The 25,501-nt window shown below is 37.1% G+C and overlaps 1 protein-coding gene across 2 annotated transcripts in view; it reads left to right on the forward strand.

The window, feature by feature from the left end:
• The first annotated feature begins 2,493 nt into the window (after window positions 1-2,493).
• Window positions 2,494-25,501, forward strand: part of ABCI10 (ABC transporter family protein) — a 181,567-nt gene continuing 158,559 nt past the window's right edge. For both annotated transcript variants that reach the window (XM_089805661.1, XM_089805662.1), the window contains exons 1-2: window positions 2,494-2,660; window positions 2,763-2,944. In XM_089805661.1, coding sequence (XP_089661787.1) covers window positions 2,597-2,660; window positions 2,763-2,944 — 246 coding nt within the window. In that variant the 5' untranslated portion in view covers window positions 2,494-2,596. The remainder of the gene's footprint in view (window positions 2,661-2,762; window positions 2,945-25,501) is intronic.

The following is a 25,501-nucleotide window of genomic DNA, read 5'->3' on the forward strand; positions in this document are numbered from 1 at the left end:
TTGGTGAGTGCTCTATTCTCACTTCTCCCTTGATTGTTTGCAAAAACCCGTCATTTTTCCTTTGGTCTCTTCAATTGCTACTCTTGTTGGTTTTCTTCTTTCTGAGTTCTTTGTTCTTAGTTCTCTCCTTCTCTTCTTGCAATGCTAACAACCTTCAATAGCTTACAACTATGACTTCAAAATTTGAATTCCATGCCTACTTTGCTTATAGGAGACCTATGATCCTTATGACTAGGGTCTAGACTAGTAGCTTTGCCAATCTTTTTGTAAACCAATGGCGACATTTCATCCTTGCCTTCTTCTGTCGTTTCACTCTTACCTTTTTTCACATCATTGGTAACTCATTGTGTTGACGACTTAGATCAATTGTTATCCATTTTTCACTGCCTATGCCAATGTGGGTGTGCCAGAGTGTATGCCAGTGTTACTCGTGATTGGTAACTATCAACTTCCTTCCTTCTTCTTCTTCTTCTTCCTTTGATCGATTATTACACATTTTGCCAATCAAATACTTTTGGCCATCAATGACAAAAAAGGGGGATTCTCCCCCCTCTTGCATCCTCTCATGCTCACATATCAGTAATAACCTTTTTTTTATCAACAATACACTTTTTTATTATTACAAGGTTAAGATATCATTTTCCTAACAAAGTATTTTTTTCAAAGATGAGAGTGTTAATATTTGGAGTTGGTTTGATAAATTCTTGAGTAGCATTTTGAGTGTTCTTAGGACATCTATTCACCATGTAGTGATGGAAGGGTTTCTCAAAATTTAACATCCATTTATATAGTACCAATATTCATTTTTATAAACAACTCAATTTGTTTTATCACTGAATTTTTTGGGTTTATTTGAGCTAGTCATGTAATGTTATTTAATGATCTAAGTTTGCTCTTACTTTTGAGAAAAAAAGGGTGTATTTTCGTATTAGAAATAAAATCTAGAATTTATAGCTTAATATATTTATGAGCTTTATCAAATTCCCAAGTTGTTAACTTGTTGCAATTTAATGTATCACCCGTTCTTTGTTTGTCATCTTAAAATCATTACAAATCACTAAAGAAAAAAAAAAACAAAGGCAAAACATGGCAACATACTACAATGAGGCACATGACTATATTTTTCTGAAGACTATTTTATGTCATAGATAGTATTTGATTATATGATTGAAGAAATGGGCTTATCTTAAGTTGATGCCTTAGTTATCTTTTGAAATCAGTAAACTTGACATTGGGTGGTTGTAGCACATTTGGGTAGGATAATGTAATTCTATGTTTTAAATTGACAAGTGTAATATAAAATGAAACACCACATATTTACCAGCATAGATTCCACATGAAAAGTTTTAATTATATATATAATGTGTGTGTGTGTGTGTGTGTGTGTGTGTGTGTGTGTGTGTGTGTGTGTTGTGTGTGTGTGTGTGTGTGTGTGTGTGTGTGTGTGTGTGTGTGTGTGTGTGTGTGTGCGCGTGCGTGTGCGCGCGCGCATGTGCGTGCATGTACGTGTGCTTGTGCATGTGTGTGTTACACAAGATAAAATTTGAACATGTTATGATTAATGAGGTCCTTCATTCTTGTTTGAGACAAAATTAGAGTCATTTAGGAAATTCACAAATATGTTTTAGAATAGGAAAGGAAAGAAGCTTTTATAGTCCATGACACCACCAAGCATTTGTTTTTGAGTTTACGTATGGTGACATTAATACAAGACTACCTCTTATTCTATACAAGAAACACTTAACCATGCTACAAATGAGGGTAATATAAGACCACTTCGTATTTCTCACGACAACACCTTTTTGACTTACAAATGAGGGTATACAAGGTAAGGTGTGTATGCCTCATTTGTAACATAGTTAGGTGCCCCTCACAAGGAATATGAGGTAGTCTTGTATTATTGTCACCATAAATAGATCCAAAAACTATAAAATCTCCTTTCCTTTCATTTTCTAAAATATATTTGTGAATTCTTTAAATATCTCAAACTTCCCATCCAAATGACATTGAATATTATACACAGTCCCAAGATCTCCCGAATTAATCCATGTTTCACACACACTCCAAGATCTCTAGAATTAATTGACAACTTACACATTCTGTTTGTAGTAAGTCTATATCACACTTCATAGAAATTTAGTTCAACTTTTTTGTCTACCCTTTGCTTTTAAGTTTCCAATATAACAAATATCAAATAGAGAGCAAAAATTATCATAACTCAACTTAGAACTAATTTTCACCATTTGATGTGTGAAACAAGTAGATCAATGAGAAAGAATGAGAAAAAAGATATGGCTATTCTAGAACAAAAATAGTAGAAACATAACAATATTTTTTCATAAAGCGCCAAACATACAATTCAATTACCATATTTGAAAAAACATAATTAGACAAAAGAACAAATATTACAATTAAAATATATTATTAAAGATGAAATATTAGAGAGTACTTAAGACCTTAGACACCCTATTTAAGATGCGTGCTAGTGAGAAATTTTTTTATTCTTTCATTCAAACTTTCAACCTCCAAAAATTGAAGATTTTGTAAGCATCATACGTACAAATGCTAAGAAGAACGAACTGAACCATCTGAAGCTATGGGCTCTTTGACGAGCTGCTGGCATTGCTACAGTTCAAGAGCCTCCCGACGAATAAAATGTGGTATGCTTACATATTGTAAATCCTCATTTAGAAAAATTATTGCGCTTTGCTCCTTATTTGAAGATAGTAGTAATTACGCTAAAATGGGTTTGTTCCACATAGTCACTGAGAGCAAGGGGAGTTCTGGTATTGCAATAGAAGGGAAGAATTTGAGCGTGAGCTTGAAAAAGCAAGGTTCTAACCTTGAGGTTCCCATCCTCAAAAGTTGCTCGATTGAAATCCCGGAGGGACAGTTATGGATGCTTTTAGGTCCTAATGGCTGTGGAAAATCAACTCTTCTCAAGGTTACTCCAAATACCTTCCTTTATCCAAATTTGAAAATATGCTAGTGAACATGAGTGAATTCTATCCAAATTTGAAAATATGCTAGTAAACATGAGTAAATTCAGATTTTCTGGATGCGGGACAATTTTTTTCCATTTAATATCTTAACTAAGCTTTAGTTGCACTTGGTCGTCGCGAGAGGCTTAGATCATATTTAAAATGTTTCTAAGCATGGATCATTCTTGAATGTTTGGCATTACGGTACAGAACAACTTGGCTATAAGCCCACTACAACTATGGGCCACCTTATTATGTGGGTGAGATATTAACCTGAATCATGCTTGTATCTGTGTTCCATCACTACCATTACATCACAATTATCACAACAAAGAGGCTACTTATAAATCCACTTGATTATGATAACATTACTGTTGCATGAGCCCTGTTGGAATCTTGCATAATTATGAAAGCATTTAAAATGGATTTTTCACATTCATTGAGTAATTTGAACTATCCGTATGGGAGTGTAAATTATATTTACCTTTTAAAAATCAATCACTCTTCTCTGATGCTGAGTGAGGCAGCACGCTTGAAACTTCTGGGCGAAAACTTAAACTCGGCTATTCAGAAATTCTTCTAGAAATATCCAGATTTTTTTTCCAAAATCCTTGTGTGGAAGAAGTTGGGTTGAATATATTCTTTTGTACAATAAGAGTCACCTTGGACGCCCAGGCTTACAATAATTCAGAATTTAAAATGAGATTCTGCTGCCTCAATAAATTTGGTTAGCAGCTCTAAGACTCTTGGAATCTGAGGTTTTATCGCTGGGACTCTTATATTGCTTACTTGAGATGCATTGCAAAGTTTATTTATTTTTTCCGCCTATTGGTTGGGCCTTTTAAGCATATTACGCAATGCTTGAGCAGCAGTCATATTTTACTTACAGATAATTTATAGTCAATGCCTCTTCCCTTTTCTAGATTACTTCTTATGATGTAGATACTATCATTGTGAAAGGCTGGCATGAGCATGAAAGGTCATACATTTAATTGTACTGAAAGGAAATCTATTGACACAATGGCTTGTAATAGGTTGATAGTAGTGTTCTGTGGAATTTTGGGATGGGGGACGGGGAGCCAAGCGCCTAAGTTTGGGGATGGCAGGGGTGGCAGTTGGGTGGTGCACATACATATTGTCATGTCCCCTTTCTAGAGTGGATATCAGAGACGATAGAGTTAGCCTATCATTAGAGTCTCGTAGGCTGGTAGTGGTGTTTAGGGACTCAATTAGGGTATACAGTGTTCGGATTTGGAGTTTCAGACAGTAGGAGAGCAGTTCCTTAATTGTAGGAGGAGTTTCCTACATTTTAGGAGGTGGAGATGGGTTACATTCTTGAGTCTCTATGAGATCATTCTATGGTTTCAGTTTCGGGAGATTTAGAGACATTCCTATTTTTTAGGAGTATCCCTAATTCTGAGGGATGAGACTGTCAGTTATTTCAAATTATCTAGCATCAGTCATAGGAGGTGACGAGTTCAGTTTCACCTTGTAGAGGTGTTTTGGCTATCAATTCGTTATTTGGGAAATATTTTAATATATTTAAATATTCTCCTAAGTTAGCATTTTAATAATTTAAATTAAGCTAAGTTATAGCCATTTTGGAGTAATAAGGGTTTTTTTTGGCCTCATCTGGGTGAATATCCCTTGGTGTAATAGCTCGTTGGAAAGGTCTTGAACTTTTCTAAATATTTATCTTTTGACATAGAGCATTTCGGTGAATGAATTTCTTTCTATTGGGAAAAAAGGTCATTTCTGGATACTTGACCACTTTAAAAATGAGAAATTTATTATTTTATAACCCAACACCACATGGGGACACTTTTAGGGTTCGAGCTAAGTTTGGTGGATTATAAGGAGGTAAAGACAAAGTTCGAAGGCATTATTAACATATTACATCTTGGATTTGTGTTTTGGGCTTTGATTGAGCTTTCAGCATTTGGGACGCCAAACCCACTTGCTTTGCCTGTTTGGGACGTAGGCCCAAAAAAGTGGTTTGGATTCTTGTAGTTAGAAGCATCATGGAGATTGTGCATTGTTTCTTCTGGGGAACACAATATTGAGTCAAAGTTTTAGCTGGGGTTTGGGTATTATACCCATGTGTGGGCACTTTGCAGTTGTACGGCCGTGCTTGGCAGCCATCTACTTTTCCACGTACCGTATTTGAGAGTTGGATTTTGGCCATAGCTTACTTCTAGGCTCATATTTCACCTTCACGCCTTCAGGTTGGCTTTATTCTTGGTTGTAATCATCTGGATATTATTGTAAATCTTCATTTGGTTACATATTAGGTGTATATTCAAAAAAATCTGCTTGAAGCGACTTTGCTTTAAATGTATTTGGAATACATTCTCAGAACTGGTTCATGTTATTGTACTTCTGTTATTACTTATTGAAAAATCATCAAAAATATAAAATAATCAAACCCTTCTGCAACTTTTGTCTAGCTCTGCAAGAAAATTTTAATAAACAGGGAAAACAAATTTAAAAGTAATAAAATTACAGCAGATCAGCAAAAGAGATCCATCAGGGATCTTTCACATATAGTACTTGAGAAATACGTTATGAAAAGATATATTAGGAATAAGTATAAGTCTATAAATGGAACTTCAGTAGTGATGGCAATAAGAATGGTGGGTGGAGGTTTGGGGTTAATCAGAAGTGCCCTTTTTAGGGGTTTGGTCACTAACAGGGTCAAGGGACAGTGCACCTCGCAGTGCTTGGGGATAGCACACTTGCGCTCTTCTTGTTGAGTGGTGGAGCCCCTGCTAGTAAGCACAGATAAGGCCTCCAAAACCTCACAATCCTTTAGTACGAATTCATTTTCACAAATTTTCACCATTTTTTGTTAGGGTTGGAGTTTCTAATTAGGGGTGGCAGGAGAGTCCCATAAATCTATTGGATGATCAGGGAACTTCTAGAGTCCTTGAGATGTACCACTATCCTTGACCTTACTGCTGCATCCTGACAACGGTGGGGGTGTGGTAGGGGACATTTCCTCCAAGTCCCCACATCCCAAAAACATCCCCATTCTGGAAACACAAGGATAGAGCGGGCAACACCTCCTTGTGGCTTAATGCTTGATAGGCTCAACTACACAATTGTTTACTATTAATCCTTGGCCTTGCGTTGTTGCCATTGCCATACGTAAATAGAAGTTAAAGGTATTTATTAAGTCTTCTCTATTTCAAAAACTCTATCATAGGATGGCAAGAAAGTCTCCTCTAGTTATAGTTTACTTTGATATGCCTGGCAAAAATTATTTTACATTAGTTTTCATATATCTTCTAGTAGGCTTGGCAAAAAACATTTTACATTAGTTTTCGTATATCTTCTAGTAGCGAGTGTGAAACAGCCATGCATCAAAATTGAGTCATTTTTATTACATTAGGATTTGTTTGGTCTAGATCATATGGATCTAACTTCAAATTCTTGGTACAATTTTGTGCAAAACCAAACTAGAATTTCCATCTCTAATTGATTTTATCACGTAAAATTGCAACTTATTATAAGATAGATGAAGGAGACTTTAGTCTTATTGTGCCGAGAGAAGTGTGAAGAAGTTAGACCTGAAACCTCCATAAAGAAAGTGGATTCAAGACCGTTGCTTCCTGAAAATGACCATTTAGCTTAAGATACTAAAGATAGGTTGGTGCAACTTGCACTAGCTATTGCGTTGTGCTAATGTATGTAGTAGGATATAGTTTTTCGTAAACCAACACCTTCACATCATAAACCCATACCTTCACATCATACCCCATTTCATCCTCATAGCACTATCATAGCATTAACTTCATATATGCTATAATCATACCCACACCTTCACATCATACCCCATTTCATCCTCATAGCACTATCATAGCATTAACTTCATATATGCTATAATCATTATCGCAGCATTTGCATTAAGCATCTTGCATCATACTTGCATTCTCACATGTCTGCAATGTCACCAGCCATGCATGTTATCGGGCTTGATATAATAACTACCATGCATCGTGAGACTCAATACATATATGGATTGGGCATCACATCCGATACATACATCAGGTATAATATATTTTACCAGTGTATTATGAGATGAGCTGATTAGTGGAATCAGGCTGGGCAGTTGTTAGTGCTTATCATTCATGATTATGTTCACCAAAATAATCATGAACAGTTATTTCAGTGAACTACATAAATTCCAGTTGTTATGAAGGTGATACCTATTCCACCCACATCCTTTCATGGATTGCTGCAGATATAAATACAAGCCCAGCGGCTCCCAAAGAAGGCAGATTATATTATTTGATAAACAAATATGTTTCCTTTGTGGAGTATTTGATAAGAGCATAAGCATGTTGCCGTAGCAACTCACGGTGCAAGCATTTATATTTCATATCAGAGTTGGTATTGTTAGAAGCATAATTGATTATTGATATGTGAGAGGCAGCGTCGCACATCAGAGAATCAGAGCATATAAAAGCCAAGAACATCAGATACAACCTATATCTCTGCCTGTGAGATTATTCATCAGACTGTACGTGCAGCATGAGCAACACATTGTACATCAGAGACATCCATTCAGGTGGTAATGTTGGCAATATGGCTAAGTAGATGTGTTAGTGTTGTCATTTATGGCAACATACATATTTTGGTGTTTCGTTATGGAATTAGTGATAGAAAATTGTCTAAGTATTGAACAGTTTGCAGCAGCACAGAAATACCTTTTGTATGTACGGATGACAGAGTTCGAGCTAGGACATGCGCAATTGAGGAATGATCTATGACAGTATCTTGATGATGTATGTCAGTGCGCAGTTCTGTATGGACAGTATGGCATTAGTTATAGAGGAATGACTAGTATAGGTAATTAAAAGAGCAGAACAGAGCACGACAGTATAAATGATTGTACGGCTTAAGGAATTATTTTGTTATCAAAATAATTAGTTAGCCATGATGGGCCGACATCCTAGATGTTAACCCCGAAGTCATTTTATAATTAGCCAAGCATGTGGAAGCATCAAAGCCGACTAAGCAGAGTTTTGTTAATCTGTGAGGTATAAGTAAAGATTATATCCTGCGTAGCTAATGTGAATGTGGAATGAGATGCGAACGATTGTGAAGGAAGTTTATATGATATGCAAGCTTTATATGATTCAAAACTTGGTGTATGATCAAAGAATTATCAAAGTACAACAATGAGACAATATTGTATGTATATCTACTCTTGTGAAGATACTTATTTGTATATTGCTTGATAGGGCAGTGGGCTCTTCTTGCATACATTGTATTTGTTCCACCAACTCCTAACAGGGTTGAAGCAATTCCTAATAGGGTTGAGGCTTTTAATAGGGCCTAGTCCTCTAACAAGGACTCGAGACACTATATGTACTTGATAGACTCCCTACATGGTCAATATCCTTAATAGGATTCTTTTGTTTAGTGGATCATCTTGTGGGTATTATCCCCATCGGGGTTTTCCCTTGGCTAGGGTTTCCCTAGTTAACAAATAATGGTGTTATGAGTTCTCTACATGTATTGTTTTATTTACTGAGGAAATCTGATGAAGATGTGGTAACAGTAACATTTGCATAGAGGAAATCTGAGAGATTGGTAAAGGTAAAGCAAGAACCTACACCGTCTCCTAGAAAGAGGACAAAGGAAACCACCTATAGTCTAGGAAAGAGAAGGAAGACACTACAGATTAGTGATTCTGATGAGTCCGATGAAGAGATTGAAGACAGAGCAGTTGAATAGGTAGTTGGTGAGGGAAGAACACCATCTAGTAAGAAAGCTTGGAAGCCTAAAGTTGAAAACTTGAATATGCAGATTATTGAAAATGACAATTTTGTGCAATTAAATAAGTATTACAGTCTGTACAATAACATGGATAGAAGGCAGCTAGAAAATGCCATAGTAAGAAATATGATCTTGGGGAATAAAATATTTGATAGCATTCAAAACAAGATACTTGAAGATTTGTACAATAGGTTAGTAAATATAAAAAGAAGAGTAGTAGAAGACAATACACAATTGAGAGAAAATATGATTAAGAAATTGTGTGAAGTCAGCATTGATGAGGATATTGAAAGAATTTTGAAAGGTATTGAACCTTTATTGCGAAATAAAAGAAGAGCTATTCTTCTTATGGGAGGTAATTATAGAAGGAAATTGAAGAAGCCATAGTTAAGTACATGACTTCCATGCCTAGAGCCACAAAGGAGAGTGCACAGCTAGAAAGGACAAGTCGCTAGTACACCTATTGAAGATGAAGAAGAGGTTGAGGAATCTCAACAAATTAACTCACCTCCACATATAGTTATTGGCAGTGAATCCATGCAAGTGGATAGTACTCACATAACTGTAGATGCTAAAGAGAATCCTTTTGCAAAATATGGGGCCAACATTGTTGGCAATATTATTGCTTATTCTAGCTTAGATGAAGAGGATGAAAGCGTAGAAAAGAAGAACATAGAGGAAGAGAAAAGAAAGAAAGAAGACAAGAGAAAAGAAAAGAAAGAAGGAAAAAGAAAGGAAGAAAGTTGAAGATGAGAAAAGAAAAGAGGAAGATAAAAGAATTGAAGAGGAGAAAAAGCAAGCTGAGGAAGAAAGAATGAAAGAAGAAGAGAAGGAGAAGAATAGGCAAGAGGAAGAGAAGAAAAGTACTGAACTAAAAGTAGTCACACCCATTCCGGCAGCTACCCCAACAACAACAGTCACTATATTGCCTATAGTATCAGATGAGAATGATGATCAAAAGGGTCTAATGACCTCTTTGGGCAAGTTACTAGAGAAGAACAAGTCTATGAAGACTTTGGAGAGAACATTAGCAAAAGTTCTGGAACAAATGCAGAAGACAGTGCAAACCACTGCTATAGAACTAGATATATAGAAAAAGGAAAAAGAGATGATGAGATCTTTTGATGCATAGTTCACCACTTTGTCTGATATTGCCTCACTGCAAGCTCAGACTAAGCATGATGCATCATTGTTTGACACAATATGCACTAATGTTAGGAATGACTTACAAACCTTGAAGGTTTGCATAAAGGAGCTGAGGAAGAGCTTAGATGAAGGAAAGAAATTGTATGGACAATGCGCATTGTCATACAATTACTTGTCAGATTTTGATGTATAGATCAAAGGAAGAATGAGTGAGCTTCAAACACTCACAATCAGTTAACAACAACCTGATGCAAGTATTGAAGGCATTGAAGCTGAAATGGAGTTAATTCACAATGCTATCAGAGACATTGAATTTGAAAAGGAGAAGGTAATAAAGAGATTCTCTGTTCTTAGAGAATATTTGTCTCCTAAAGTTATCATTTTGCAATGACAATTGGAGGATTGTCTTGCAGCTGAGGCATCCTATGACAAATTCACTTATATTGACCTGAGCGCAGATGAAGTTGCATCTAATGCACTTTGTGCACTTATCAGTATATTTGATACAGTTAAAGAGAATTGGAAGAAGGATCTTGAAAAGCTAAAACTTGGTTTTGCAAAATGTATTTTAAGAATTTCAAGTTGATTAGAGGAAGATAACGCAGTTTTTTTATCTTATTGTTTTGACACCTTTGTCATTGATGTCAACGGGGGAGAAGAATGTAAAAGAAAATTGTATGGAAAATGCATATACATGTAAGGGGGAGCTTAGCTATGTATATAGGAAATCATTGTAAAGGAGTGATAAGGAATGTAATGATCCATCAAGACATGAATAAAATGTTCAAGTTTTGAAGGCTAATTTTGAGTAGTTACCTTTTGTATTTATTGTTGTTTTGTATGACATCATTTTGGGACTTAGCCAATTTTCTCAAATGTTGCCATCAATGTAAAGGGGGAGATTGTTGGCAATATGGCTAAGTAGATGTGGTAGTGTTGTCATTTATGGCATCATACATATTTTGGTATTTTGTTATGTAATCAGTGATAGAAAATTGTCTATAAGTATTGGATAGTTTGCAATAGTATAGAGATACTTTTTGTATGTACAGATGACAAAGTTCGAGCTAGGACATGCACAGTTGAGGAATGATCTATGACAGTATCTTGATGACTTATGTTAGTGCGCAAGTCCATACCAAAGTACAACATTAGTTACAGAGGACATACCAGTATAGGTAATTAAAATAGTAGAACAGAGCGCAACAACATAATTGATTGTACGGCTTAAGCAATTATTTTGTTATTAAAATAATTACTTAGCCATCATTGGCCGACATTCTAAATGTTAACCCCGAAGTCATTTTATAATTAGCCAAGCATGTGGAAGCATCAAAGCTGACTAAGAAGAGTTTTGTTAATCTGCGAGGTATAAGTAAAGATTATATCCTGCGCAGCTAATGTGAATGTGTAATGAGATGCGAACAATTGTGAAGGAAGTTTATATGATATGCGAGCTTAATATGATGCGAAATCTGGTGTATGATTAGAGGATTCGCAAAGTATAGCAGTGAGACAGTATTGTATGTATATCTACTCTTGTGAAGATACTTATTTATATATTGCATGTTAGGGCAGTGGGCTTTTCTTGCATACATTGTATTTGTTCCACCAACTCCTAATAGGTTTGAAGCAACAACTAACAGGGTTGAGGCTTTTAACAGGGCTTAGTCCTCTAACAAGGACTTGAGACACTATATGTACTTGATAGACTCCTAACAGGGTCAATATCCTTAATAAGATTCTTTTGTTTAGTGGATCATCTTGTGGGTATCATCCCCGCCGGGGTCTTCCCTTGGCCAGGGTTTCCCTAGTTAACAAATAATGGTGTTATGAGTTCTCTATGTGTATGGTTTTATTTACTGTCCAGCATTGTTGGTTTACTTTCTTATGCAAGTTATAAAGTAATTAACAATATCCAGTTGTGAGCAAAAGTTTGTAGAATACTGATTCGCCCCCGCCCTCTCACTATTATCTATTTCTAACAGGTAAAGCATATTTTATATTGTTACATCAGACACAGCATTTTAATATTGTATGCAGCCTTCTTGTCTTTCTTAAAAGCATTTGCATTTGGAATTACTAGTAATTGCATTATAAGTTGTTTATGCACTTTGTATAATTATACAATTGAGTTAATTGCATCATTTATTTCATTATAAGTCTGCAATTTGGATTCATAAATCAATTGTTCAAATAAGAATTGTGGAGATTTTGTAGTCTCTCTTAATTAGCAAAAAGGGCACATTGCAGAGTTTAATAGGATTTCTATTGCAGTAGATTAATTCTTGGAAGGTGTAATGCCCCTTTCTATGATATTTTTGAATTTTGCCTTAGAAGTTTAAAACACTAACTCCTACTCGGAATTATAATGGCTTACAAACCTTTAGTTCACCCCTGCTGGGTTTTCGTCCTCCATGGCTATCAAGATTTGGGTTTTGGTCCAAGCTTGATAATGAGACATAAGGGTTTTCGTCCTTATTTGGAAGTTCTTTCTCAAATTCAAATCTGACTGGTTGGGATTAATAGAGTGATTGCTGATTGCTTGATTGATTACTGGATTTCTTGACGGATTGATTACTGATGCTGATTTGATTATCCTTTTAAAATAATTTTCTCTCTCTTTTATATCTCAAGTCTGAGGGAGACATACCTCTTCCACACCACTTTTCCCCATTAAAGAGTTACAACTCTTCATCACTGTCAGTCTTGAAAGTTTCCATTTTAATTTTAATTAAATCTCTTTGCATAATTGCTAGCATCCTTTTTGGTGCCACCTTAAATTGCTGTAACTGCCTATGTGTTGTGAGGTTTTCACACATCGCCCCAAAATCTTGGGGACCCCCTTTTTTAATCGCCTTTAGGGCCAGTGGAGAAGGTTAGATGTATTTTTCGCCCGGTTTCAACTTGATTTTCCAGAGCTATCAGTTCTATCCTTAGGCCGAATAAGTTCAAAATTGATTTCAACTTGGCAGGATAAGATTGTGAATTTTGTACTTAGACGATTTCTTTTGAAAATTTGGATTTAATTGTAAATTTGAATGATTTTCAAATAAGGAAATTTTTCGTTAGACTTAGGTTCTTGGAAAATCTTATTTTTTTTGGTGAAATAGAATTTAATTTTGTAAGATGAAGTTAAATTGCAAAATCGATTTTTACTCTAGAGGCAATTTTATTTTTTGTCATAAAATTTTAATTATTTAGCAAAATCGATTTAGAGGAAAATTGCAAAAATTGGCTTTAATAGATTAAATTTGCCTTGAAAGCTTTTGGTATTTAATGAAATTGGTAAATTAATATTAAGAAATGGCTTTTGGTTAGCCAAAATTCAACTTCAAGGATGTATTAATTAGCAAACCCTCATTAAATAGAAATTTTTAGCATCCCCAAGGCACCATTCAATTTCGTTTTGCAATTTGTGGTTAATTAGTAAATTAAAAGTGCAGTTTTCATTTTAGAAAATTAAAATTTTGGCAAAGTATTTAAAGTGGGCCACTAACTTAGCTTTAATTTTGTTTTTTTTTTTTTTCCTCTATAGGACCAAGTCGGCCAGCCTGGGAGGAAGGTGAAAGCTGCTATAAAGGGAGTCCCCTCCCATTTCATTTTCATCAATTCATTTGCTCCTCATGCTTGGGCGAATTTGAAGCAAGGGCAGATTTCCAGACTTGGGCGAAATTGGTGGAAGGCAGTTTTTTGGTGATTTTTGGGCAATTTCTCCATTGCCATTGTTGGGCGATTTGTCTAAGGGCCAAATTTTTTGCGTTTTTGGGGATTTTTGCTCGACTTTGTGGGCTGCGATTTGTGCCCTAGGTGGTAGATTTTACAGATTTTGCTCCTTCTTTGCTTGGGCGAATTTTGTGGAAGGGCAGATTTTTTTCATGCTTAGCCGAATTTTGTGGGGGCCGAAATTTGTGGAAGACAAAATTCTGATTTTCTAGAGGGGCTGCAATTTTTATACCAGATTTGGGCAATTTTGTTGGGAGAAGAGATACATATGAAAGTTTGATTTTTGCATAGAAGGAAAGTGTTGGATAAGCTTAGAGGCTTTGTTTTCTAATTTGCAAAGGGATTTGTAATTCTTTGATGTCATATCCCGGGTTCCGAAAAGTTGCTGTAAGATTATTAGTTAAGGTGAAAGTCATCATCTAGAGTTGCAAGGAGTGCTTAAGCTGACATCCATTCTTTCGCTCTTTTCTAAGAATTGCACTACTTGGTTCTTCTTGCCTTTTGGTCCACCACTCTACCATCCCGTAATAGGGCGACGAGCATGGAGGATGATAGTGCAAGTAAGAATCCCAAGCGGGCAAACGCTAAGAAAGACAAAGAGGATATGACGCCCAAAACTTCCTTCTTCTCGAAAATGAAGAAAATAACCGATACTAATATCGCTACAGTGGACATGATACGAATGAGGGACAGACTAAAGGAAGGACAATCCCCCTTGGCAAAGAGGATATACAAGAGCGGAATTGTACATGCAGCAGCTTTTCCTCCTACTTTGCCTTGCCCGGAATTGATTATGGAGTGTGCATCCAGATTTGATCTAGACAGTAAATCCATCATTTTTGGCGAAGGGAAGAGAGTGTTGGCCAACATTGGCGAACAAGCAATTGAAGAGACATTTAATATTCCCCAGAGCAAGGGCATGACAGTTGTAATGGTGGATCAGGCGGCCAAATAATTTCAAGGTAACCAAGAGGCCTACTTCTCACATCTAAAGCGGAATTGGATACACGAAGGAAGGAAAGGAATTAACAAATCAACAAGGCTTACAGTGGCAGATTTCAAGCCGGAATATGGCGATCTCATTGTTCTTCTCAGCCGGATCATGGGCCTAGCTCAAGCTATGCAATTCGAAAACTGGATGTACTTCTTCATTGATGAAATTGAAAAGGGAAAAAAAAATTTGATTGGGCTAGGATCATAAGTGAAAATTTAGAGTTGCAACTTAGAACAGTTCAAAACCAAAGGCAATTCTACATGGGATCCTATCTGTTTTACTTAATTGCTAGATTGTATGAGAGTCCGGGACTTAGGGCCTTAGGAGAGATTGGTAATGGGCTGGGGCAATATTTGGTGCATGAATGCTATCCGCAGCTTCATTTGCACAATAACAAGGATTACAAGATGTTTTGCGATGCATTCGCCATGAAGACAGTAAGGGTATTACAAGGGGCGCCTGCTAAGAGACTTTCATCGGAAGCAGAAGCAAGGATTAAGAAGTTTGGGAGTTGGTTCATCCAATTCCCACAATTCACATACATTAGAGTGGCAGGAAGTACAGTTTGTCCCAAGAGGCTTCCAAGATACCCGCCCGACAAGGTAGTTTTGATGGAATTGGCTAGGCAGCTTGAGCACTATGATAGAGTAATGAGGAATGAGGGGAAAACAGGCGTTTCCTTCTCAATTATAATTGGCAATGATAGTTGCCCAAATCGGGCCACCTTTGAGGCTGCGGAAAAGGAATTGGAGTGGTATCATCTAGGATGGTACAGAGCAAGGCAAGGATTCGACCCTGTTGGTCTTATCAAGGCATCTCATGGAAGCGAATTTAAGCATGTTCCCACTATAGAGGACTTTTGGGCCAATGCAAAGGATGATTTTCACGTGAGAAAGCTAGCTTTCTCGAGATTGTCGGTGAACATGATGAGAGATATCAGATGGAGAGGCCTTGATATTCCCGATCAATTGGAGGATGATCGTAGTGTGTTGAGAGAAGACTATGAGACAGTAGTTGGAACAGAGTTGAATCCAGTGGATTGGGACGATCATCAGGATCCTTCCTTGGAGGCAGTCACAAGGACAGTAGATTTGCATACCGAGTCGTGGTATAATGCCAAGTTGAGAAAGCTACAAAGACAAAAGGTTCTCCTTACTTATGAGATGATGAAACCGAAGGAAGGTCTAGTAGAATCAATCGGACAGAAGGGTGAAGGAAGTGGCCGGCAATCGGAGACAGTTAGAAATAGCAAGAAGAGGGCTTTGGAGGTAGAGAAAAGCCAAGAACGTTCGGAACCTCCAGCCAAGAGACAGCGGGCAGCGCCGTCAAGGGAGAGTATAACTAAGGCTAGAAGCCAAGAGGTCAATTCGAGTGATAAAGGGGCCGCAGTGGAGGTGAGCTCTGATTTGGAATCAAGTGGCTACAGTGAAAGTACGGAGTACTCCCCTCTCTCGGAGAACCAGCAAGGAAATATGGCAGAAACTAGTAGAGAAGAAGATGGGCCGATTGATATTGAAGAGATAAGTCAGGCGTCTAAGGCCGTTGGTGATGCTTTGTTGGTCGAATCGAATCCGGATTTGGGGAGATGCACTGCACCACTATGGTTAAGGCAAATGCTTATGCCGAGAGGCGAGGTGGTAATGGCTCACGCAGTTGATGATATCCAAGGACTAATAGAAAAGGATGATAGCGAGAACCAAAAACAGATGGCAAATACGGTGGCAAGGGTAATCAGAAGCGACAGTGATGGTCACCGAAGGGTTCAGATTGCTATACCAACAGTCAATAAGGCAGCGGATGAGATTGCAGCCCAGGAGTACGAAATAGTAGAACATAATTTGGGAAGAAATACAGATGATATGGAATGTGAGGAGGTTCAGGAAGGCATAGCATCAATCAGAGAAAGATTGAGGAAGGCAAACGAAAAGATAGTAAAGTTGGAGGCCGAAAACAAATATTGGAGAGATTGCCAGCCAATCCAACAGCTGCATCAGGCAGCCCTTCCTCAAGACAGCGGGAGCAATTCAGAAGAGGTATCAGCTCAGTTACATGAAGTAAGGGGTTGGATCTATGATACAATCCAAGATGGGCGAAATTTCTTGCCCTCCTTCATCTCAACATTCCAGTCATTGGTGACTGTTAGAAACAAATTCAGATTATTTGAAGAGGAATGGAAGAATTTTCTTCCCATCAAGGATTTGGTTATTCCTAGGCTGCAGGCGTTCATTAGGCTACCGGAGGCATATTTGGAAAGAGCCCGGTTGGTTGATGAGAGAGGATTGAGCATAGTTGAATCTTGGTATGTCGCATTGACTACCAGATTCAGAACACTTGAAGAAATTCATGATAAGATTGCACAACACGGCCCAAGCGTCGACACTTCCATTTCGACCATGATGAGCGACGTTGGGGTGGCGCTTGATTTTGAGGGTATTAGAGAGGAGGATGTCAGTGAGACAGGATTTGGATCGAGATTGGATGAGTTAGGAAAGGCTGCCGTCAAAAGGAAACATCTGAACACCCTTTCCTCACTCAATGCTTTTATTGGGTTTGCAAAGGAATATGAGAAGGATCACGAAAGGATACTACAAGCAGCAAACAGCGTGGCAAAGTCAGCAGAACTCCGAGCGAAGCACACACCTTGTCCTCCTATGGAAGAAGTTAACGAAAGGCTAGCTAAGTTCATTGCCTTAGCTAAAAGAACAAAAGAAAAAGGAAGAATTATATTAGAAGATCATCTTATGTAAGCCCAAGTGGCAACTTTCTCTTTCTTCTAGAATAGGACAAGTGTTTGTTTCTGATTGGCCACCATTTTGGTGCCTTCTCATTGGTTGCCACTTTTGCACTTTTTTCATTGGTCCATTGATGAGGTGGCATCTTCTCATTGGCCGATGGGGTGGCAACCCTAATTAGGGTTTTTGGATCCAATCTGGATCGTCGATCTTGTTTTGATCTCTACCGTCCATTGTATTTTGGACCTCTATATAAGGCCATTGGCTCTCATTTGTAAAGAAAAGGGGTTGGAGAAATTGTTGCGAAAATAATACCAAAGTGCTCTCTTTTTCATTGCATGTTGACTAAGAACATTGGGTGTTATTGCATGTTTTCTACTTCCACATAGTTAAATTTTCTTTTCAAGTTGAAGCAATTTCATTTCAAGTTGTTAGAGTAAGAGTAAAATAAAATGGATAGTTGCATGGTACCTTTGGTAGATGTTTGATAGGGGTCAACACTAGGCCACTAGCATCCTAGCGGCTGGTTGGGAGGCTTTGTGTGGTGATCTAGTTTACTTTCCTTTGAAGCGTTGCATCTATGGAGGTAGGGCCGCTGGTTAGCCTTCATTAGATTCGATCCCCGTCCATCTGCTAACCTTCCATTCTTAGGAGTAGGAGTAGTTGAGTAGCCAAATTTCATGCTTAGAAGAGGTTAGTTAGAGAAGTAAACCAAAACATCGGCATTCTCACCTTCCATCGCCATTCACCCTACATTGCCATCATCGCGCCATCAACATCATCTAGCATTCACACCGAACCACCATCTCCATTTTCTCACCAAGATCCAAATTTTTCTCAAACAAGAAAACGTAAGGCCGCCTACGTGATTACCAGCAAATCACATTGATAAAACTGAGCGAGTATCCAACGGTGTAAGGAACATTGGACTTATACTCATGTCCCATGAGAGATAACTTTTCAAGAGAGGAATTGTGTATTTGATATTCTGTATCAAGCATCCAATTACTAATATGTTATGTAGTGACACAAAACTCGCATCAACACTATGTTATAATTTTAGGTGGGCTGTGATCTTGTATTCTGTTAATGCTGCGATCAGACACTACATTAAAGCTGCAATCTGGATATTAGAGTAGTTGGCGAGCGCATAACAGTCCACGCATCTTTTCCACAAGAAATTTCAAATTGGGATGATACAGAATTTCTGCTCCTGTAACATGCCCAAATTAGGAGTACCCAAAACTTGCCCTAGATTACAATTTTTATATTAAAGCAAGTAGGGTTTGGGGATACCTTTTTGCTTTGATTGAGATCTTGCAAGCAAGTTAGGAATCATTTATAATCATAATTCATATTTCGACATTCTTGAATTAGAACTAAAGATATATTGCAAATGTAGATCAGATAAATAGATTGTTTGAATCAGATTTAAGATGTCTCAACCATAAAAGTGATAAGGTAGGATGACTTGATGAGGTGCTTTAGTGATCCCCTACCCTAGGCGTGGGCGGATATACCATCTCTCTTGGCCTCATGTGGCCTGTGCCATACATATGAGGGGGCATACCTAGTGTGGTTTCCTATCACTGTTTTCTTTAGTCTTGTCACTTATATCTTTACTTTCGATGGTTGAGCATCCTTATGCATTTGTTCACCATGATAGAGGTCATGAGGAACATTCACAACATGGTTTCCGGATAGTTCCTTTTCCTAAGCCCAAAGGTAGTCACTTTGCCCCTCTTTGGCCCCACAGGACTCCTTAGTCACATACCATGAGGTGTCATGCTTAGAAGGTTACCTCATCATTAGTTTCCCACCTGTGATCCCGTCATTGCACCTACCACCTCACCATTAATTTCTCACCTGTGATTCCGTCATTTCACCTACAATGGCTGGTTACAGCAGTCAGAAAGTACATATATTATTTCACACAATAAATGAAATATTCCTGAATTAACAATGCGGCACAAACCAGAGTTATGCAGATCATCTGGATTCTGTACACATGCCTGTATCTGTATTGATATTTATGAAAAACTGCATAATATCCTAATTATGTACTGCACATGTAATTTAATAATGACAGTCATAAATAGATTCTTATGTAACTTATGTACCATACAATATTCATACCCAGATCACAGGTTTGAATTATTATTATAATCTGCTCTTATCTCTTTATGTCTTGTCTTTCCTTTTGATCTCTACCTCATGGGTGGTCCCTTCATAATGGAATTATGTCTCATGTTTTTATCTTTATTCTGGAGATAAACCGTTTCATTGTTGTAGTCTTTATTCCTGTTCTTTTCTAATCGCTGTCAATGTAACATGCACTGTTTTAAGAAAAAAGTAACAGCTAGTTTTAATATAAAACAATTTGAAAAGGCTTGTAAGGTAAGTTATACTAACATTCTAAATCGTGATTTATTATCATTTATTTTATTTTAAAAAAGGAAGTAGGAACATTTAACATTTAGTTATCCATTACGAAATTAAAGATGCGATAGAGAGTGATCTAATTCTGCAACTATTATCAACATATATAAATAAAGTACAAGGAGGAGAGATTCTTACTGTAAGAACTAGTGTCTGGAATTCATGTTCTTTCTTTAATTTCCTTCTGCATCATGGGGGAAAAGATATCACTGGGACATTTATCTGCTCAGCCATGGATCGTAACGTGATCCTCCCTTGCTCACTTCCTACTTGAAGTGGGCCCTACCCTCTGCAATGGATGGAATATGATTATGACAAGTCATGTGTGATCTGGTGTAAAACCCTACAATCATAGTTGGCCACACCTTATAGCTACTGCTATCTTGGTTGACTCTTGACTAGGACTGTATCCGGTATCTTAGGACTGACAAGCACTAGCATGTGGTTAGTGCTTCTTGGCCAAGGATTCACTTTCATGATATTGAGTTCTCAACTTCTCACCCTATCCGACTTGCACCTTTATGATCACAATAGGCTAATAGTAAGCTCAAGGGTAAAAAGGGTTTTCTTTCTTTAGTTATCTATATCACCTGACACACTTAGCATATGAACATTTTGATCATCTGTTTTGGTTCTTTTGATAATTTTTTCATTATTTACATTAATCCAATTGCAGATATGCAATCCCATTCAGCTTGGTCTATGTACTCATTCAGGATCCTCGTCTGAACATAAAGATTACACATTCTTGAGCTGCTTGCACAGGTTGCGCTTGGTCCATTCTAATGGGTTCATAAGGTAATTCTATATTCAGTAAGTGTTTAAAACCCTGCAACCGGTGTTAAAAGAAAGCTGCTAAATGCAAGTCTGTTATTGAACTTTTCAGTTATGACACCATTGCAATGAATAACAGCCGGAGCCTATAGGCACACTCTGACCAACTGAAAGGTTGCTATGCTTGTTCTTGGAAAACACAATTAATCTGGTCTGGATAGCGCCTACAAACCACTACAGCATTGAAAGTCTGAGACATGCACATAGTTTGCAAGAATTTAATCTTAGAACTTGGCCACTTTAAAGGCAGTGTTTAGCTTGGCAACAAATAAACCTTTCTTCTGTTCAACTAGAATGAGTAAAGCATCCTTTCAGCTGTTTAGAGTCTACCCATGCACCCAAATGTACAGAAATTTGCAAGGAACTATCACAGCATACTCATTTTGCATTCCAAATTTGTTTAACAGAAAAAGAGGGAACTTTCTTCCTTCATATTCAAATGACTGACTATGTAAATGTAACAGAGAAGTCCATTAAAGAGAGTCGTGGAAATAAGAAACAAACTCTTTCTTGCGTGCCGTGATTATCACCTTATTCTAGAATAGTAATTTTCTTTTGTTCTCTGAATAAAGCATTGTTACATTTGTAAGTTTTAACTTTTAAAACAAGGGGAGAGATTAGTTTGAAAACACGTGCTTGAAAATCTCAAGAAAAATGAAGATGAACCACCTACAAGGCTGTCGTGAATGATGCTGCTCACATTGACATGGCTTTCTCACCTACATCACCACTTGCTTGGCAAAGTTTACTATTCCTTCCTCAGAAAGAAGCACTTTATAACATGCTAAGATTTCATAATATTAAATCATGTGGAAATACTTCAAATAACATACATTTCCAATGTAACATGAAAGACAGTTATAACTAAATGTAACATGCTATTATTTCATAATAAATAAACATCTGAAAAATACTTCAAATAACTTTGATTTCAACTTGACATGAAAGGCAGTTATAACTAACTATGCAGTTATCTATTTTCCTTTATTTGACATGGCAAGCAATTGATTAACTAATATAACTGCTTTAGTCTATGTCTAAGTTACCATGGTACTTCCCCCCCCCCGGACCAGGAAAAGTTCAAACTGGTCTGTGGTTCTGGTCTGGTTTGAACTTGGTTTGGCAGGGTTCTTTTTTTGCCCTGTGGGTACGATCAGGTTTGAACCCGGGCAAACCAACACCAAAAACTTCGAACCTGGTTCGAACCTGCAGCGAACTGGGCCTCATGGATGGCTGGAAAGTGCTTTTTTGGGCAAAACTGAAATGTTTTTTGGCGTCCATAACCCTAAAAGTTGTTATAAATTGCTTTTGGTTTCCAAACAGGGTATTTTGTCTTTAAGGAAGAGCAAATAACTTATAATATTAATTGTTTTTCTGATTTTCACTCCATTTGTTGAATAATGAATGTGAAATAATGATACTTGAACTTGATATTTATAATGTTTTGAATCTTTGATGTTGAAGTTGATTGAACTATATGATTCTATGATCACTATGATTACAAGTTTAACTGTTTATGGTGTCTTTGTTGTTTAAAAAATTAAATGCGTTTATGTTACTATGCTACATTATAATTTTAACTCATGCTTCATAAATATGTACATATATATATTTTATAATTTTAACATGTTTTTGTATTAACGAACCCCAACAAACCCAAACCCCTTTCCAAGATTTTGACGAACTTACGAACCGGTTCTCGAACTCCTAACTTGGAACTGAACCCGAACAAGCAACTTAGGTCTATGCTCATGGAAATAATCCTTTCATCTAACGAAAATTCTTAACTGGAAATTAAATGAAATAAAGTACTGATTTATAGATGATTGCAAGAGATGTTGACTTTGAGTTGTACGAGCCTTGGCCATCGGAGGAGAGAAGAAGCATTGCCATTGGGCTTAACCTCCCAACCGTGGACCCTTAAGTATCCTCATGCAATCTCTATTGAGAAAGGCCCTCCCTACCTTGGGAATCAGGCTTGGGTTCCCATTGTCCTTCCACTGAGCATCCTAGTGTTATAGTATCGACTAGTTAGCTGACGAGGCCGTGGACATCTTTCATCAACCTATCTTCTAACTACTAGCACTTTGACCTCTAGTGATCACAGCAGCAAGCACGAACGGCTTAAACATCACACACTAAGGCTTGATTCCTAGTGCAAAAGTGTTAAATAGTCAAAGTTTGACTTACTTTTCCAGGCTTAATTTCTTCCTTAGTGTGTGATGTTTAAGGCTGGCCCAGCAAGCATGCCACTAACCTACCTTGGCCAAGGATATGTGAGTCAACTGTGTACCCAATCAGCCACTGCTCGACTTGACAACAAGACTACAATAAGGACTATCATGAATTGACACGTTCTTTTTTATTAATATCACTTTCTTATTTGAGTTACTGATACTTTCCTCTTTTATCATGCGAGAGTATCCTTGTTTCACACCCTTCATATCGACCATACTAGTCTTCCTAGATGACTCATCGGGTGGATGTAAAAGTAGTAATAATCACACCCAATAATTTGCCTATCTGGCTTGGCTTATGAAGAGGAATCTGTAATCATAACTTAGTGTGTATGGCCAACTCTTCTACCTTTCTGGCATTGGCACAAAGAGAGAAACTGAAAAGGTTTAAACATATATATAAATATAACAACCAGTATATCCACCCATTCTGGTGTTGATATCACAGAGACAGTTTTATTAAATTCATTCAATAATCTATCTTTCGGCTTGCTAGAAACACCATGGTGTAGAGGCATGCTTTGCATATCTAATTCTCCAAAATACAGATTGCTCATTGCAGGGAACATATGGCAATGATGTTCTTGCATAAGTTGCTCTGCACTGGCTTATATTTCAATATCATTTTCATAATGGAAATTATGCATATCGGCTTAGTCTTGCTGTTCATATATAAAGAAAAAGTAAGAGATCATTGATTCTTGTTCAATTGGTAAATATCATAGTAAAATCTTCGCTGCTTCAGCCAAGCATGGTGATTCTAAATGCAGAATATATTTTGATACATATGCAAAGGTTAACAGCATGACTTGGTGTTGGTCGGATTTACAAATATGTGAAGCTTTGATTGAGTGTGCGGAAGGCCTTCTCCAAAAAGGCTTCAATTTGGCAATGAATGGCAACACACTGGATTAATAACTTTAAAAAAAACGAAGCTAAAACGAAATGATGAATCAATTATAGGAGAAATCAGTAGCAGAACAGAGTTCAGAATAAGGCAATAATAATGTCCCAACTTGCAAAGATGAGAATGCTATAAACAATCAAGAGCCATCACGAAACGTAGCTCAGTTACGAGCAAGATACAAGGTGGGATAAGTTACAAAAGTCTTCGGTCATCAGCTCAAGAAGAAATAGTAAGAAGAATTGATTATATGACTGATAAAAAAAAAATAGCAAGTAAAGGCCGATCAGAGCAATATAGAATTTTGTGGCTGGTTAAAGAGAAAATAAACTATTGCCAAGAATTATTACTTAGTATATTAGTGTCCCCTGCTACCTATCTATACTTATGTATGTATGTAGACATATATGTATGCATACATGGTATTTTTAACTAGGTATTCATCATATGCGTCATGAATAATGTGGATGCATACATACATACATGTATATATATATACAAGTATAGGTAAATGATATAACACTAATGTACTAAGCGTGGAAATCATAACAAGAAGTTCTGGGATCATCAAATAACAAAATGCTTTACAATTTAATTAATGTTTAGTGCACAATTATTGATTGGGTAGCTCATGGTAGTCCTTAATCTACTCTTGATTGCCTAGTCGTTTTATGCTTAGCCTCGGTGGTTAGGTTTCACGCCTATCAATTCCTAGATGAAGTGGTACCCCTTGCCCAACTCCTTTCTTGGCAATGCTTCTCCCCTTCAACGTACTCCTACAAGAAGAAAATCCTCAACAATAATATCATATTCTTCAAAATATTCAAAATTATTTTAACAGGCTTTTAAACATAAATCATAACGGCTAACTACCATTCCATTTTTCATGAAAGGATAACCAACTTCTTAATGTTTCAAAATAGCAATATAACAATATCATAATTAATAACTAACATGCCATCTTTACATGAAATCGTAACAGTTAACCATCTTGCTATTTTAAATGATTCATAACCAATTTAACTTTTGACTGACTTCACATGGTAGGCACAATGACTATATGAGTAGTTTAAAAAGTTAGGAAAATTTGGGATGTAACATACCCTTCCCCTTGTGGTTCATCGTCCTCGATAAATTGCACAAAGAGAATAAACAAATTACCCCATTTACATCATTATTATCATTGTATCAGTTTGAACACAAATTTGTTCATAAATCAATTTTTTGGAAATAAATGTGGAAATTTCTGGAAGATTTCATCATAATCTTCCCAAGTGGCATTTTCTTTGGTGTACTGGTCCCAGTAGACCTTGCATTGGGTAATTTCTCGATTCCACAAGCAAAGCTTATGCACCTCGATTAGTCAAGTGGCTCTATTTCCACCACCCTTGGCTCTCGCACCTGCAAGATATTCCAATCAATAATATGTTCATGGTAGGTTATATATTTCTTAAGATACGAAATATGAAATACATTATACATTCTGGCAAGGGTTGGAGGTAGAGCAATTATGCATTCTGGCAAGGGTTGGAGGTAGAGCAATTATGCATTATGGCAAGGGATGGAGGTAGAGCAATTTTTATATATATTTCAAGAGTACCTTTTCTCCTACTGAGAATTCCCTAGGTATCCTCTTTGCATCTGCATAGCTTTTTTGTTAGTCGTTTGCCTCCTTTAGCCTCTTGTTGATCTGAACTACTTATTCCTCCATTTGCAAAAGCATT

This window comes from Cupressus sempervirens, chromosome 10, assembly GCF_028749045.1.
Source record: "Cupressus sempervirens isolate cs-2001-9-10 chromosome 10, ASM2874904v1, whole genome shotgun sequence".
NCBI classification, from domain to species: domain Eukaryota; kingdom Viridiplantae; phylum Streptophyta; class Pinopsida; order Cupressales; family Cupressaceae; genus Cupressus; species Cupressus sempervirens.